We start from the raw sequence: 17,410 nt of genomic DNA, 5'->3' as shown, positions 1-17,410 counted from the left end.
AGAAGGTTCGAAAGAGATATTTAAAGAGCTAGAAATCAGGAATCCTCCCAATTTCAGCTCAGAATCTCCTTAGACTTCCAGGCTCTTTCCCTGCCCTTGTTCAAGGATAGGGAAGATTTTGCAACAAGAGAACTCATCAACATGTAGGAAGAGTGCTCGTTAGCAACGGAAAGTATCAAGTATGATCCTCCTCGGAGGAAGACTGGTCTCTCGGACTATTAGATTTCCTATCGTCTACTGGATGTAGCTGGACTATTAAAATTACCTCCCCTTGTTACGGAGGCCATAAGCTCAAAGTGAAAGAATTTCTTACACCCTTTTCCATTCTCCTGATAAACGATTGTGGATGTTCAGACTTTTGGACAATGTAGCGCCAATCAGGCGCCAAATGCCAAACAGGCGTAAAGACGCCAAAGCAAGACAGTCCAAATAAACACTGTCATTGTCTGATGAGGAGAAGGAGTAGGTCTCCAATTTGGCGCAGATGCGCTAGAGGCGAATAAATCAGGCAAATAGAGTGTCCGAGGTGGACATCGCCAGTTTTCATCGAGACTCTTAACAAGCTCGAATCTCCAGCAAGTGGGGAGAAGTCAGCCAGGCGCGAGGAGCCAGCCAGACGCGAGGCGCCAGGCAAGCGAAGCGCCAGCCAGGTGCGAGGCGCCAGCCAGGCGCGAGGCGACAGCCAGGCGCGAGTGAGGCGCCAGCCAGGCGCGAGACGCCAGGCAGGCGCAAGGCACCAGCCAGGCGCGAGGCGCCAGACTGGCGCGAGGCACCAGCCAGGCGCGAGGCGCCAGACTGGCGCGAGGCACCAGGCAGGCGCGAGGCACCAGGCAGGCGCGAAGCGCCAGCCAGGCGCAAGCCAGGCTCTGGGCTTCATCCAGAAGAGATCTATTTCAAAGAAAGCCCTGGTCTTCTTTGGAACAGTGGAATCTCTAAAGCCCTTCTTGAGTACTTGATGATTCCTTCAAACAGCTAAGAATTAAAAGCGCTTGAAGTGCGGGCTTTTAAACAATTCTTGTTCTTTCCATAACAATATGTCATGAGAGAACATATTAGCTGTAATAACGGGAGATGCACTCTGTTGACTTTTCTTTGCACGAAGGAGATCAAGTGGGCCTATGAGAGATCCTTCTCTCTTTGTTATACGTGTCCACGGATGCGTTGCTGGGATAGGGAGACGACACTGATCCTTAACTAGTGAATTAAAAATTTTATTTTTTTTATTTGTATTTTTTTTTTTTTTAACATTAAGTGTATATTTTCTGGGGTTATTTGAATGAGTTTGGGGATAGCTCTTTTCAAATTAAGCACAAACCCTCGTGTTAGGATCAGGTGATCAGGATCGGTGTGCTCCTATAAATTATGCCAATAGGGCATTGGTTGTATTGTCATGTAAGTGGATAAGACCCCATTGACAAATGACCACTAGATTCTGTCAAGTAAGTGGATAAGACCCCATTGACGATCTACAAGAACTCTTAGCCATAGGTCACATCCTCGCTGAGGCTCTTGAGACGAAGCAGACTACTAGCAATAGCTAGGAAGTCGACCCTTCGTCTAAACACATAGGAACCAAGGTTTTATTTATTTATTACCTACAACGTATGTTGTTACCTGTATATTCAGTAACTAGCTGTCTTTTACCCTCCACCAATGGTGTGAATCAGCTATGTATATATCTTGACGTGGGTAAGTTGAATGTATAAAAATGATATTGTTATGATACAATAAAGTTTTATACATACTTACCTGGCAGATATACAATTAAATGGCCCACCCAGCCTCATCGGAGACAGCTGGAAGAAAAAATATGAATTAGAAAACGGGTATGGTTCCTATTCCCGCACCCAGCGGCGGGGGGGTAGATACACCTGACCTACCTGCCGCGTGTGCCGCGAAATTCGAATTTCTGTCGGGGACGACGGAGTAATAGCTATGTATATATCTGCCAGGTAGTATGTATAAACTTTATTGTATCATAACAATATCATTTTATAAGCACATCCATATAGTATGTCAGTTAGATTTATACTATAGACTGATCCTGCTTTCTGACTTATATTTTTTTATTCATTATCATTTATGACCAAAAGTTCTGAGGTTTGTGAGTTAAAATCATTTATAATAAGCTTTTTAATTCTTGGATAAGAAAGAATTACCGTAATTCATGTGAGTGTATGTGTAATATGAAAATTTAGTAGTACGTACTGTTACTCCCACATTGACTTTGGAGAAAAATGCATAGACAACAATTTGGTTATAAGTGTGGAACTGTCTGCTTTGGTGTCAGAGATTTATTCTTTGTTTAATTTATTAATTGAAGTTTAAGGTGTCTCTAAATTTTAAAAAAAGTTTATATTTTCTTTACAGTGCCAGTTGTATGAAAGCGGTTTGTCAGAGACATTCAGTCTGATGGTAGATTCAGCTGGATCATCTGTTGTTGGTGTAGGATTAGTTCCTTTCGTTGCTGTATGCCGAGGAGAAAGCCCAGAGGTTTCAGCAGTTCAGCATAACACAACAGTTATTATTCGCTCTCCAACACCTGCACCTGTGTATGTATCCTTTGTGATTAGTTTTAGTCAAGAGGTTTCTGTAAGGTGATGGTGAAGTCTGCTGTCTATATTCCAAAAACTGAAAAATCTGAGTGAGGATTTATTGTTTGTAAACTGATTTTTAATGTTAAGGAATACAGCTTTATCAAAAATTCTGGGGAAACTTTTCTTTTTTTATTGTAGCATCACATCTTTGCAATACTAATATAAAGGTATAATTTTTACTTAATATACACAGGCATCTGTTCAATTTTGTGGGCTTATAGTATTGAGAAAATAATCAGTCACATCATTTATGTATTATGCTTTAAGATATTGCCATTGATCCTGTTAACTATTTCAGTTACTAATAAAATTTACTTCCAATAAATGCCATGATACCCCATGTAATTAAAACTTTTTGTGTAGTCCCTTTCGAATTGTTTTTCTGCTCTTAATCACATTTCTTCATGTATTCTCAGCCCCCCCTGACCGGACTGAACTAACATACATTGAGAAGATGGAAGCCATGAAGAATGAAAAAGCTGAAGGAAAAGACAATCGATCATTCTTGGCTAAATATGTAAGTAGTCTTAAAAACAAGTAAAGTGTGGTGTTGATTTGTTTTTCTTATAGTATGCTACATTATAAGTGAGTGCAAACCATGGTGCTTTACATTTGCTGAATCTGTTGTTACAATGGAGACCATCCAAGATTTATGGAATAACTGTTATGTATCACTAATTAGTAACAAGTCTGAGGCTTCCATTTTATTTACTTATTACTACTTACTGCTATGTCACTCTTACTGCCATGAAGATAAGTAAGATTTCATAAGAGAATATAGCATGTGAATTGCAAGAAATGGGTCACTTATGCTACCATGATCACTTCTGAACAGTTTTATTTTCTTCATCTGTTGATTTCTTATCCTGTATCAGTGTGTTTTTCCAGACTAGATCTGCAGAAATGTCTCGTGGATATTCTAGTTAAATGGCAAGAAATTAGACAGAGTGCAATCTTACTATACAGAGGATTTGTCTATTAGCAATGATATTAACTGTTAGTATTGACATTAACCTCAGTGTCCAATAGATATGAAAGCACTGCAACACTTATGGTTCCTTGTCATCTTAAGGACTGGGAAGCAACATGCTGAATGCCTTTGCATGGAGAAAGATTAGAACAAAGTTCTGATCATATTTGGTATGTTGGTATGTTAGGTAAGAGAGGAAGACATGAAGTTCAGTTGATAAGGTTAACTTGGCAGATTCTTGACTTACAGTACACACAGCAATGTAAACAACATGCGAGACTAAAGATAATAAGCTTCATGCATATGGATGTAGGGAGAAAGTATGGGAGCAGGTAACATTCCAAGCAGCTAGAATGCTCACCTGACATCCCTGTATACTGAAATTGACTGCATACAACAGTAATTTTTGGGTGCTATTATGGAACTTGTCAGCAAGCATGCAGCCATCAAAAGGATGAATCTCATGTATTATAACAGTAGATGATCACATCTGGATATATTTAGATTATGGTATTTTTTTACTTGCTACTATATTGAGGTGTTAATTCTATATTAAGAAGGCAGTAAGAAAAAGAATAGATACAGCATCAATCAATTAGGTTACTTAACTAGTAGATACTACGGTAGCAGACAGAGCAGAAACTTATTACATTGGGAAGTTTACTTCTCAACAAGTAGACAGAATGTAATTTTGGTGTGGTTTAAAATTCTTGGTTCGAGTAAGGTGGGGAGATTGTATTATAAATGAAGAATTTTCTGCCGGATATGGTGTGCAATGGTTTTCAAAATAAACATATGCCGGTTATAAAGAGGGATAACCTTTGTGATGAGAAGGGGGAGATGGGCATCACTTTGAGAAGTCATGGGTAGGAATTAGCAGGACATTAAGTGGGAGTGCACAGAGCACACTATCATGAAAAAAAATCGGTCTAATTGGTGGCAGGAACTAGATGAAAAGTTCAGGTAAAAGAGGTACAACTCAGAATAGAATAGAGAATGTGCATTAGGTGGCTAATGAATACAAGTACTGTATGTATAGTAATGTTGATGATGATGGTAAGAATGTTGGCTAATCAAAATGATTGGCTAGCCAAGACCATAGTGTCTAGATTAATGCAAGTGTCAGGACCTGCTCAACTGATCTCTGAACTTGAGGGGGGGGGGGGACTTCTGTAACAAAGTGGCAGTCACCTTTGTGTAAGTTTCTGAAGAGTAGTCAGAGAACAAAGAATGCAGTAGAAAGGTTGTGGGGTTGTATAGTTACTGGATAGATCTAGCACCTGTGGAGAGCTAATTGAGATCTTGGTTGCAGTTAGTGTAATTGATTGTATAGACAAGATAAAATTTGTGGCAGTTAAAATAGACACAAGTTATTTGAAAACCACCTTTTGTAAGGCCATTTGCTTTAGTGTTCTGCCTATTTTCAGGTTTTATAAAACATTTAAACCAGCAGATATAATGAATACTTTCTAGACTCAGTAAGTGCTGGCCTGAAAGGTTTATTCTCAAAGTCTGTTAAAAAAAACTGTTGCAAGCTGAGATTACAAATGTGGACAGCAGCGTGGGAAGACACAAAATGTTACATTTATTTAGAAAATGATAAAATGTTAGTCAGAGTGCAGTATGTATAGCTGGAACTGAAGGGATGCTCCAGAAATGTACAAGGACCAACTTGGAATACTTCTTAAAAAAAAGCTGTGTAACTGCAAACCTTTTTAAGAAACAGGAAATTCCTTGTCTCAGAGTATTCACTATACCCCATCATATACAGAAAACTTTTTAAAAATTCATAACTGTCGTTTACTCTTTTTCCCTATCGTAGATTTAGTGGGTTGGAAGATGATTCATGCATTTCAGGGACTTCCTAGAGGCATCAGTCTTTTTATTTTTCTGTTCTTAGAATTCTAATCAACAAGGGTTTTTCACTTGAGGAATAATGTTTACCTAGGTTACATCTGTTGTGCCCATAATTCTCATTTACCAACTAAATAAATCAGGAGAATCTGTCTGTGAAAGTCTGTGCCAACTCTACTTCAGTCAGTTCCATTGCGGCCTTTAGGTATAGAACTATCACATTTTGAAAGTTATTAATAAATCCCATAGAAAGACTTCACAGGTTGCTACACAGACTTTTTCCTGACGAACAAATTGAATTTGTAGCAGGTGAATTGGTTCATCTGTTGTAGTTCCCCATAGGGGGTTAAGGCCATCAGTGCACCTCTCATGGTGCACTTTAGGCATTATAAAGGTGGTTGTCAGTGTCCCTTCAGCCCCCAGCTATCCCCACTTGATAGCTTTTACTGTACCTCTGTTCCCACTTCCTTTTTTATACTATCTTGGTTGTCCATCCACTCAGAGTCCCTCTTCACTGCAAGTGCTAAATGGCTTAAAATGCTCCATTGCATGGCTCTATGGCCAAATTTTCAAAAATCAAACCAATCTGTTGTCATTAGTGTTTCCAGAGATAACACTTCTTGTAACTATCCGTGTGTTGCCATACGTCTTCCTTTTCCTGCAAAAGGAGTAAAGCTTTCTTTCTTTATTTATCCAAGGTATTGCTTAGCAAACTTTGGATTTTAGAGACCTCGGTTCTAAATTCCTTCTCTTATAATTTCATAAGGGAGGATGAAAATGATACCCATCATTGCTCAATGAACAGTTTCCCATGCAGAAGGATTACCAGAGATCCCATTATGGTCTTTTTAAGGAAAATGTATTGCATTTTAGAGTAATGAGGTTATCATCACTTCATACTTACTGTTCATTAAGCATACTTTTTTTTTTAAAACTCAATTGGAATACCTTGGTTCTAAAACACAGTTTTGAAGGATTCAACTACATAGGGAGAGACCTTGGATCTGATATGAGAAGTGTTGGTGATTCATTTATATTAAAATGACTCCTTGAAGTCTTTTCAAGAGCCATTTACCTCTCTCTTGAGTATAGGTTTAGCATAAGTAAAAATGTTGACCACAAAATTTTAAATTTATTTCTTAGGTAAAATTTATTTATGTTGAAACTGAATTCATCCCAACCTTTCACATTTATTTATATTAGGGCTGAATTTATCCCAACCTTTCACATTTATTTTTAATAGGGCTGAATTCATCCCAACATTTCACATTGTAGTGAATCTCTGGTTTGCCGAGTTCTTCCCACAAAGGGATTTCTCAATTACTTTTTCATCACACACAACAGGTATTTACACTCAGTTTACCCTAACCAGAAATTAAGTTCTTAGTAAAAGCAAGAGGTTTGTGTATTTTTTAGTGAGTAAGAGATGAGTTTTCAATAAAACAAGCAACAGGCTAGTACTAATCATTTTTTTTTTTTTTCATCTCTTTCAGTGGATGTACATTATTCCTGTTGTGCTGATAATGCTGTTCTCAGGAGGTGGCCAGGAAGGAGCTCGCTAAACCTCTCATAGGAGTGTAAATTATTTTTATGAGAACAGTTGATCTCATTCACTTCTTTCCTGTTAAGTTTTAGCTTTTGATTGTATATGTGCTAGTGCAGAAAACCTTCTAGATTTAATACAGCATATAGTTAGTCACTTTTAGCACTGTTAAAACATTGTACAGAATATGCTGTATGAGGAATAGTATCTGTATGTTCTTTTGAAGTGAAAGTTTGAATGCAGCAATTACAGTATAGTTGCTTGTGTTTAGTTATGTTTGATGGAAAATGGATGAATGATCTTAAAGAAATTAAAAAACTGTGAATAAGTACATGTAGGTAATTGTATTGCTATACAAATTCATGTAAATCTGCTTGTGTGTTTTTACTTAAACTATAAACAAATATGTTAATGTACTTTTAATTTTATCCTTTAGTATTGTAGCTGAGTAATTTTTCAATTGTGAAATATGAAATTTAATGCACAGATATAAAAGAACTGTTGCACAACAGATAGCTGAATAAATATAAAACAAATACAATTTTTAAATTGTAAAAGACATTCCATAGATAAGAGAAGCAATAAATATACTTTAGTTTTGTGTAATTCCATAACTCAAACCCTATTCCAAGACATGATCTGGAAACTAAACTAGTTTAGAGTCACAGCATGATTATACAGACAGTGTCAAACTTGAGGTCACATATGTAAAAAGTTCTACTGTACTATCATACAATCTGAGGGACTCTGAGATCAGCATTACTGTTGCTGTATAAAGTAACCATATGGTTACTAGACTATTAAAGTCGAAATGTAAATCTTCATCTGGATTTAATGCTAAAAATCTAAGTCTATTCATAATGAAAACTAAGGCTTAGCTATAAACTGAAAATGGTAAACCCCCAATGTCTACTGTGTGACCAAATAACAATGGAAAGCGTTTGGCATTTATGGATGGTCAAAACCTATGGAAACTCAGTAATTCTCCTGGTCTGTCACATGCATCCAAAAGCCAAGTAAATCATGAGAGTTAAAGGTAAATATACTTTAAGATATTGGAGGGAGAGTTGGAATGTGGTTTTAAATTGGATTATCATTAATGAATGAAGCTCCATCTAGGTATTTTCAGTGCAATCTTCAAGGAAGTAGTAGTGTATAAGGAATCTTGCTGTATTACAGTATTTAATAACAAGGAAGTCCAGATTATGTCAACTAATAAAGGCTAGTGAACATTTGCAATAATTTTTATTGGATACTTAGAGCTATACTAGTTCTGAAGCATTTCAATGTCTCATTATTGTAGCAATGGAATGGGTTGATGCTAGATGAAAATCTAGAGTGAATATTCATATGACTCACCATAGATTGATTTCTAAATTAATTAGGAAGAGCAGGTTTTGGACAAGAGTTCATCATTTGCTTGTGATTTAGTAACACCTCATTAGGTGCACTGCAGACATTTACTTAGGGTTCTTTGCAGTGTCCCTTCTGCCCCTAACTGCAACCTCTTAAATTCATTCTGCCATACGTCCATTCATATTATCTTCCATCCAGTAATTTTTATTTAAAAAAAAAAATTATTATCTGAAGCAAACTCCCAAACATAATAGAAAAAGCTTTCCCTATGGCCAGTTGGAAAACATGAAACACCTTTAATATTTAAATTAGAGTTATTTAGGAATTAAACCTAAATTTAAGCAAAATTGAGCATAATAAATGAAAACGTTATAAAAAAAAAAAAGGGGGGGGGGGGGGGGACAAACATTGGTTAGAGAAATGTGTGAAAAGTCGTCGTTGACGGCGATAGAATAATAAATAAAGCATAAATGAAGAAGCCTGATATGATAACAGACAAAGGAGGAAGGAACTACTGGTAAATTTTTGTAGTGTGAAAAAGTAAATTAAAATTTTGAACCTTTTCTACTTATCACCCAGCATGCAGTATTAGTAGTAGATTTTGCATAATGCAATAGCCATATCAGTTAGATAAAGGTGAACCAATGACTAGTATCTCACTTTTCACATATCTGCCTAGAGAGAACAAGGAGAATATGGGAAACTTAAAGACAGTATAGGCCGGGTATCATATAGTAAACCTTAAATCAAACAAGGGAGCCGTTTAATAGTAAAAGATCCTCTTTTATTACTACTACGAGACGAGACCGAGACTGAGTAGTAGTAGTGGCCTCACGCGTGAAGCCGTGAACCCTAATGTACTAGTTGAACTGATACAACCCGTGAAACAACACTACTACCTATTTTGACAGAAGTGGAGGAACTGCGGATATTTATTCATTTAAAACAGTGCTGTAAACAAAGTGGAGTTATATATCACGAGTGAGGACAAGTCAAGGCAGAATACACAAGCTGAAATATTAAAAAAACTAGAAAAAAAACCCACGATCAGTACAGAGCCGTTGTAAAGGCAAAGCTCCTGCCCACGCGTGAATGTCATTTGTCAAATTAAATAAACCTCATTTACACATATTCTTTATAGTTTACGTAACAGACTAGGCTAATAAACCTGGAGATGGAAAACAGTGGGACAACAGTTTCCAGTAGAAAAGCAAAGCGGCTTGAGAATAAGAAGAGGAAGTTAAGGGCCTATCTAGAACTCGTGCAGAGCAACTGCCAAGAGACCGTTGCCCAAGATCCTAAGAAGGTTGGGACCAATAGTAGCATCTTATTTCTTTTTTAATTCATTTCATCAAACTAGTAGAAGGCCATAATTCATTGCTGAAGGGGTGTCGCAACCCCCCTTCCCCTAGCCAGGTCAGGGCATGTTACCCTAAGTTAGGTTAGGTAGGTAAGGTCTGGTTAGGTCAGGGGACCTTTGCCCATTATAGCCTAGTAGTTAAAGGTTAAGTCGGTAGGGTAAATTTAACTAATAGTAGGGTACCTACTACTAAACACGGTAAAATACATTTGACCCCCCAATTCCTAGTGGCTTTCGTACTAGGTACCTAGTATATGTGAGATATGGATGTTGTTACTCTTTAGAAATACGGTCTATTTAAGTACGAAGTCCCAAAGTCACGACTGGCAAGCTTAGAATTACTACTATCATCTATTTAAGTATGAGTGTCAGTCGGTGACTGGTAGGAATTGGGCTATGCAACTACCGGTATAGCCTGTTGTAAAGTTCTACTCTTTTGAACACCCCAGGTTAATGGTGCAGATTTATACACATTCTAATAGGGTAGCATATGCATAATGTCTGGCTAATTCTAGCTACAGAAAATATCCATGAGGGGCAGTGTTTAGCAGTTATACAGCTCTTCGTGAATAGACAGACATGTAGGATGAGCATAAACTGTAAATTTCTCAAATTATCTTGCCTTTACTGCTCTATAGCTAGGCTATACACCCTTTTTCCCTGAAAAAAAAGAAAAAAAAAAAAAAAAAAAAATAGCCTATTGCTCAGTAAAAAAATTCTAACAATATAGTACCTACTAAATAGGTATCTCTATGACAGGATGTCATGTTACATGTTACAGGGTCCTGAGAGTACAAAGCCCCCCCACCGGCAAGGGTAAGTCATATTGCCTTAGGTTAAGTGAGGTCAGTATGCATCTCAGTTGAAATACTATGTCTTTGATCTGCATTTAAACAGGCTTTTGATGAAGAAGCAGTAAGTATTAATCTTTTGCAAGTCAACTTTTATTTACCTTCTATCTGTACCCAACAGTGATAGGGGACTTTGGGAATTCGGTGTTTTGGGTGAGGGAGAACACACTTAAACAAAATGGCCATGTACCTATATGTTCTGGGAAAGGGGGACAGATACGCAAACCCTCAGGGAGCTATATGTTCCACAAAAGGCAGCGGCTGAGGGATGGTGGGGTACTCGTGGGTGGGGGCCAGCATGTAGAAGGTATGAGTAGGTAAAGAAGGTGTGGGGGTGTTAAGTAGAGAGACCTAGATGTAGGCTAAATAAGAATTTATCAACAAAGACTACTACATCTAAAGTGCTAAAACTGCAGGAAAAATCAATTTCCAACATAAAAGCAGGCATGGAGGCAATACTTAGAATGACCTCACTAAGAATAAGGTTTGAACAATGACTGTAAAACACAAAAGCACTTATCCTAATCAGTGGACTCACCAGTCTTTATTCGTTCCTCATATGGAGTAGGAAAAAACTCAATGTTCTCAATGAAAATTGCGTAACGATGGTATAATGCAAATATTTTTATGTAATTAATGCAATGATATAAACTGAAATCATGATAACTAATAGGCCTGTAATCACATTTAATATGGAAAATTTGGCTACTTTAAGAATAAAAAGACCACGGTGTTGATTGGACCATAACCCGTAGTTAACTAATGTAAGAAACGAAATTGGCTTAGCTGTACTGGGTGGGTGACCAGTCCTGTGATTGGTTGAAAGACTGGTAGGAGGGGGTTTAAGGGGTGGCAGAACGGTGCTTTGCGCCTTATCCGCAATTTTAAAGATTGTTGGCAAGAAGGGTTGTATTGACAAGAGGTAATATTGAACTGCATGCACTTGCCACAGGGGTTACAGGAGATTAGCAATGTTTAAGGGGGTGGTGGAACAGAGCTTCGCACTTATCCACAATTTTAAAGATTCTTGCCAAGAAGGGTTGTACTGGCAAGGGTTAATACTGCGCTGCACGTGCTCGCCACAGTGGTTACAGAAGGTTGTAACATGATTGGTTGGATACATGTTCATTAGTCTATCCCCCCCCAAAAAAAAAAACAAAAAAAAACTCTATTTCCCTCACTTAGAAGTTTGGTGTGTTAACCAAAAGCTCCCCTATAAATGGCACATGCACTGTAGCATTCTTTGGTATAGAGAAAGTAGTGGTAGCTGAAGTTTGACTGTGAAACGGCTACATTTTCGGTTTATTTATTATCTATTTTCACTTGTATTTCGTGTTCCAAATATGTAGAACAGTAACACACTACATCCTTCTCCCAGGTGATTTACCCCACCCATAACTGCTTTCCCATCAGTCCCCCATACCGTAGGATTGAGTTCTGGGGTAATAATTCTCCCCATGGTCTCCCCCACCCAAATCCCCACCTTCCCAATGGGTCCCCCTTACCATAGGATAGAGTTCAAAGGTAAATTACAGGTTAATTACAGCCAACCCCCCAAAAATAACAGTGAATTGTTAATAAGCAACCGAAATGCTATAGGAAACTGCAAATTCCAAAGAAATACCCGCCTCAGAGTTATTAGCTATATACTGACATTATTATGAGACTGTGATTTGTTGTTAGATACATAGCCTAAATCATTTATTTTTTCCACTTATAATTGTTTTATGCATCCTGGCCAGGTCAAGGTACATTGCCCTAAATCAAGGTTAGGAAGGTAAGGTCTTGTTAGGTCAAGTCACAGCAATCAAGGAAAGGTTAGGTTTGGCCCGTTTTTATGGCCTGATTTCTCATGCCTACCCAGCTCCCTTGTCTGTATCTGCTCTATGGGGTAATATGCAGATTAGGGAGATGGGTAGCTGTTGGTAATTTTGCCTCCTAGTGAAAACTTTCATAGAATGAAACTTACTCTATGTCTCAAGTGTTACTTGGGTTGGTCCATGGGGAGGGGGGGCTCCAAAGTCCTCCAATCAGGTCAGGGCACAGGACTCAATACCAGGTTAGGAAGGTCATTTCTGGTTAGGCAAGGGCATGACACTAGGAAAGGTTAGGTCAACGTTCTTTTGGTTAGGTCGTAGTCAGTGCCAGACCGTGTGTCCGATTGGAAATTAAGTCCTGCAGCTGATCTGTTTCCAATATTCAGTGTTACAGGGGGCCCAAAACTTTCCCCCTTCCCTCCCATCCATCCCAACCTGAACTAGAATACCTTAAATTGTATAAGTAAAAACAAATTCTTTATCAGCCAAACCTTGCATGTTAGGTCCCAACTTACTATAAGGTTGAGAAGTACAGTTAGAATGCACATGTTTTTTTGTTCTTGCCTCTTTCCTGGTAAATCAGTTTAGCTATTATCATTGGAAGGGATTATACAATTGCTAGATGGATAGGAGTCTTGATGTTTTATCAACAGCTGACCCCTGCTGTTCGCGAAGTCGTCGTTCACAGACTTGCCTATGTGCAGATTTTTCTTTGGACCGTACATACTCAATATTCATGGAAAATTCACCTGTTCGTGGTATTTTCACTGAGAAATATTCACAAATTACAGTATGTCCATATAACTTTATTCGTGACTAAATGCACTGAATCCGGCCTGTCATGGCACATCCACCAGAGCTGTGATCCACTGCAGGTTGCAAGAGTAGTGCCATGGCCACACAGGAATCCCAGAGAAGTTGTACCCTGAAGCTTGAACTGTAGTACAGGCAGTCCCCAGTTATCAGCAATATGGTTTTCTGGCACTGGTTTAGCACCTAATCAATGCCAATCTGTGCCCAACAGAGGCGCCGATAATCCCTGAAAATTGTTTTATCATCAAGTTGTCGGAACGGAACCCCTGTCGATAACTGGCGACTGCCTGTAAATGTATGTACTGCACCCAAGGTGGTCATTAGAACAAAACACAGAACTCCCATAATCAGTCATAATTTGTAGTGTTGGGTCATCTCATGTTTAGACATGTATAAAGAAAATACCGCACAGGTAACAGAGCCATACGGGTAACAGAATTTTCCCAAACTCACTAAACATGCGAACACCCAAGATCATGCGGCATTGGACAGAGAATGACACTGACCACTCGGCTCAAGTGTCGAAGACGCCTCAAAACCTGGCTGTGTGATAAGCACTTAATGAGCGCAGTGACCACCGGCATATGCTGGTTACAAACTTTACACTTATTCAATGATATAATTGGAAAGTTACACACTACGTAATTATAATATTAAATGTGACAAAGGCTATTATAGAACAAAGGAGGGCTAATTTCTCTCTTTTAGGAAAGTCCATGAGTTTTAGTAGTGCAGTTTAGTAAGGGAGATTCCTAAGGTTAGGCCAGTCAGCTCTTGTTTGTTAGCATTGGACATCTCTATTGCTTAGAGTTTGTTAATGTGTGATTCTATCAGTAATAAACTTGTGGAATATTGGAAGTGTATTTGTAGTGTACACCAATTTTTAAACCGTTGTAATCATCTTACTGCAGTGAAAATGTATTTATATATCGTTGTGGGAGAGAGAAATTTGATTGTACGTACTGTGCATTATTTTGAAATTTAAGATTGAAATTTTTTGTCAGTGCAGTGTTGTAGATTTTCCAGGTTAAAATTAATTTTGATAATTTGTATTTTTATTTCAGTCAATGAAGGACTCTGTCACTACCATAAAAGTCATGAAGGAAGAAAAGGTAAGAGTTACAGTACAGTAACATTCCTAGTTTCAAGTACACGTATTTGCCTTTAGTATCTTATGGTAAATGCATTCAAAGTGGATTATATTGAAAGGGATGTTTCTGTATGAATTTTTGAAAATTCATGTTTTTTTTTGTTTTTTTTTTTCTACATGATACCATACAGCCTTAGGTATCATATTGTAAATTTTCTTCCATAATTTCTGTAAGATGACAAAGATGTTGGTGTTTTTTCTATTTCATTAGAAGTATGAGTACTAAACAACATTCTTAACTATTTTCTTATTACTGTATATTAATACGGTGTGCACCAACTTATTGCATTTTACAGTGCTGTAACCTGATGTTTCATCAAGTTACAGTGAATGGCAAGAACAGACATCAAGTTAACATAGTGTACCCTGATGCAATATCAAATTATGACGTCAAATATCAGGTTACCCCACTGGAAGCGCTGTTAGAGGCCCAATAACAGTAAAACACAGACTTGCGATGCACCGCTGTAAGTCGAGGACCTACAGATTATAACAGGGAAATTGTAAAAAGGAATGCAATTCTTTCAAGGCAGTTGGGCATCTTTTATTATCCTAATTCTCGTGATCACAAGATGAACTTATTTGCTTTTTGCAAAATTATTAAAACAATTGAAATTTGTTTCTATGAAGATACAAACCTTCGTTTTTCACGTGGGTAACTGTTGGTGATGTATGCTTTGGTCGGTGACACTTCGTAAGATGATGGTAGGCTGATGATTGGTGGAGTGCCAACCACTCACCTCTCTGTAACCCAGTTACTCTTCATCAGCTACCATTGAGTCTAAATGTTTCTGCTGCTACTATGGTCCTCATTTATTCCTCTTACTGAACCTCCATTCATATTCTTATTCTTCCATCTTACTTTTCACCCTCTCCTAACATTTGATTCACAATGCAACTGTGAGGTTTTCCTCCTGTTACACCTTTCAAAGCTTTTTACTGTCAATTTCCATTTCAGCAATGAATGACCTCATAGGTCCCAGCTCTTGGCCTTCCACTACTTTCATCTACTGTGGGTATGGATTGTATGGTATTCTACAGAGCATTGCTTGGGTTCTGTTCTGTCCTACTCATTTTCCCACATTGTCTCTTAGACTGTTTAGGAAGTTGGGGGTGACACTCAGAGTCTTTTCTATGAATAGCCTTCACGATTTCCCCTGAGTAGTCTTTGATCCTTTCATTTGTATCAGTGATCTGGGAGAAGATGGATAGTTGCAGATAGCACAGTGTAGGACCCGTTGGAATCCCCTTCCAGAAGGATTTTGGGTATCAAGGACCTATGTGGGGCTACTTTTCCCTTTAATTTTTTACTGGACTATCTGGGGTTACTTCCCCTCTATGGTTTTACAGGCACTTGGACCAGCTTGAGAGCCACTGGTCACCTGTCGAGCGCCTCAGTGGCGTGGTTGATATGGTATTTGCGTTCTACCTTGGTGGTCGCGGGTTCGATTCTCGGCCATTCCATTGAGGAGTGAGAGATGTGTATTTCTGGTGATAGAAGTTCACTCTCGACGTGGTTCGGAAGTCACGTAAAGCCGTTGGTCCTGTTGCTGAATAACCACTGGTTCCATGCAACGTAAAAACTCCATACAAACAAACACTGGTCACCTGTCACACAACAAAAGTGTCCAGAGACGTTTGTTTCTGCCATTTCTTTAAAATTTGCCTAAAGATGTTGGAGACCCAGATTACAACATCTTTGTTGGGATGATAATTCTTCAAAAAATCTTTAACATCACTCCACTTTGTAAACATATCCTTAATCACTGAAGTAGACACATTATGTATGCCCGTTTGCTATCCGAATTTTTCAAAGCAGCCCCTGCTGGCCTTAAATTCACTGGCAGCAGCACTTGTTGGCATTTTCTTACTGTGATCGGCATGCAGCACCCTCTAACACTTTGCTACGAGTTCTTTCTTAAATTCTATAGTGTTTCTCACCATTTTTACTGAAGGGCTGGCACTTGGAACTTTCTTTGGCCCCATGATGGCTTATTTAACAGAGTACTCGAATAAAAAAGCACAAAAAACAACGATGACAAAAGCTGAATATCTCACGAGGGAACATGGGATGCTTTGTTTGGGCGCTGGTATGGGGCTTAGTCATGCAATGGGCCCGGAAGGAGCATTTCTGAGCATATGACATCCGAGGAAACCTACAAAACCCAAGACAAAGTCTAATTGGAAAAGTGTATGAAAACCAAGGCTCCACTGTATCATGTATTTTAGTAACTAAGAGTTTTAATTGATTTTTGTGTGATCCAGTGGTGAATGCTTTTCATTTAAGGGTAGATTTGAAATTTTATATGTATTATGATCTGATGCTAGATGCTTTACATTAAAAGTAGTTTAAGACTTGATAGTTGTATAAATTCTTTATAAATTTTAAAAAAAGTGTATTTAATATTTCAGGAGAAGGAAGCCATAAGCTTGACTACTAAAGGCATAAAAAAGAAAAAGGTAAGAAAAGAAAAACCTCAGTCAACCTTATGTTTCTGTTTCTGCGTTAAATTAATTAAGAAGACCACTGACAATATAAACAACTAAACTTCCTAAGTCTTTATTAGCTATAAGGGATAACAGAAAGTTTTCTAATTCCTGGAGAGAGTAAATTTAAAGTAATTTTTAATTCATGGATGAATACCTCTTACATTGCTGATTTGCATTTTAAGGGTGATCCTTATGACTTCATAGTTCTATACATTCTCCAAGCTCAGTCAGTGACCAGCATCCACCTCCTATACCCATGAGTTGCCAGATGCCACAGATTCCTTGCTTTACAATGTTTGATTGTTTTTTTTAACTGGTTTCCAGCTGGTGCTAGAAGATTATCCTATTGTAATTCGGGTTTGTTAGCTATGAAAAATACAGATTGATTAAAAATTTGTCATGTTAAAGTTTATTTAATATTTCAGGAGAAGAAAGTCCTAGGCTTGACTACTAAAGGCATAAAAAAGAAAAAGGTAAGAAAAGAAAAATCAGTCCACCTTTATGTTTCTGTTTCCACATTAAATTAATTATGGGGACCGCTGACAATATAAGCAGCTAAAAAGCTGGGGAGTAAGTTGATTTACTTCCAAGTAGTATCTATTAGCTATA

The 17,410-nt window shown here is 38.0% G+C and overlaps 1 protein-coding gene and 1 long non-coding RNA gene across 2 annotated transcripts in view; both read left to right on the top strand.

The window, feature by feature from the left end:
- Positions 1–3,035: 3,035 nt before the first annotated feature.
- Positions 3,036–7,376, top strand: LOC135222233 (uncharacterized). Its single transcript, XR_010316233.1, has 2 exons — positions 3,036–3,114; positions 6,915–7,376. It is a non-coding gene; the product is annotated as an uncharacterized LOC135222233 (long non-coding RNA).
- Positions 7,377–9,492: 2,116 nt separating this feature from the next.
- The window catches only part of LOC135221872 (RNA exonuclease 5-like), a 79,752-nt gene continuing 71,834 nt past the window's right edge, over positions 9,493–17,410 (top strand). The window contains exons 1-4 of the mRNA XM_064259830.1: positions 9,493–9,626; positions 14,226–14,273; positions 16,724–16,771; positions 17,227–17,274. Of these exons, the coding sequence (XP_064115900.1) occupies positions 9,495–9,626; positions 14,226–14,273; positions 16,724–16,771; positions 17,227–17,274 (276 nt within the window). The 5' untranslated portion in view covers positions 9,493–9,494. The remainder of the gene's footprint in view (positions 9,627–14,225; positions 14,274–16,723; positions 16,772–17,226; positions 17,275–17,410) is intronic.

The sequence above is a fragment of the Macrobrachium nipponense genome, chromosome 3 (genome assembly GCF_015104395.2).
Source record: "Macrobrachium nipponense isolate FS-2020 chromosome 3, ASM1510439v2, whole genome shotgun sequence".
Classification (NCBI taxonomy): Eukaryota; Metazoa; Arthropoda; class Malacostraca; order Decapoda; family Palaemonidae; genus Macrobrachium; species Macrobrachium nipponense.
This window is presented reverse-complemented; position numbering and strand designations above follow the sequence as displayed.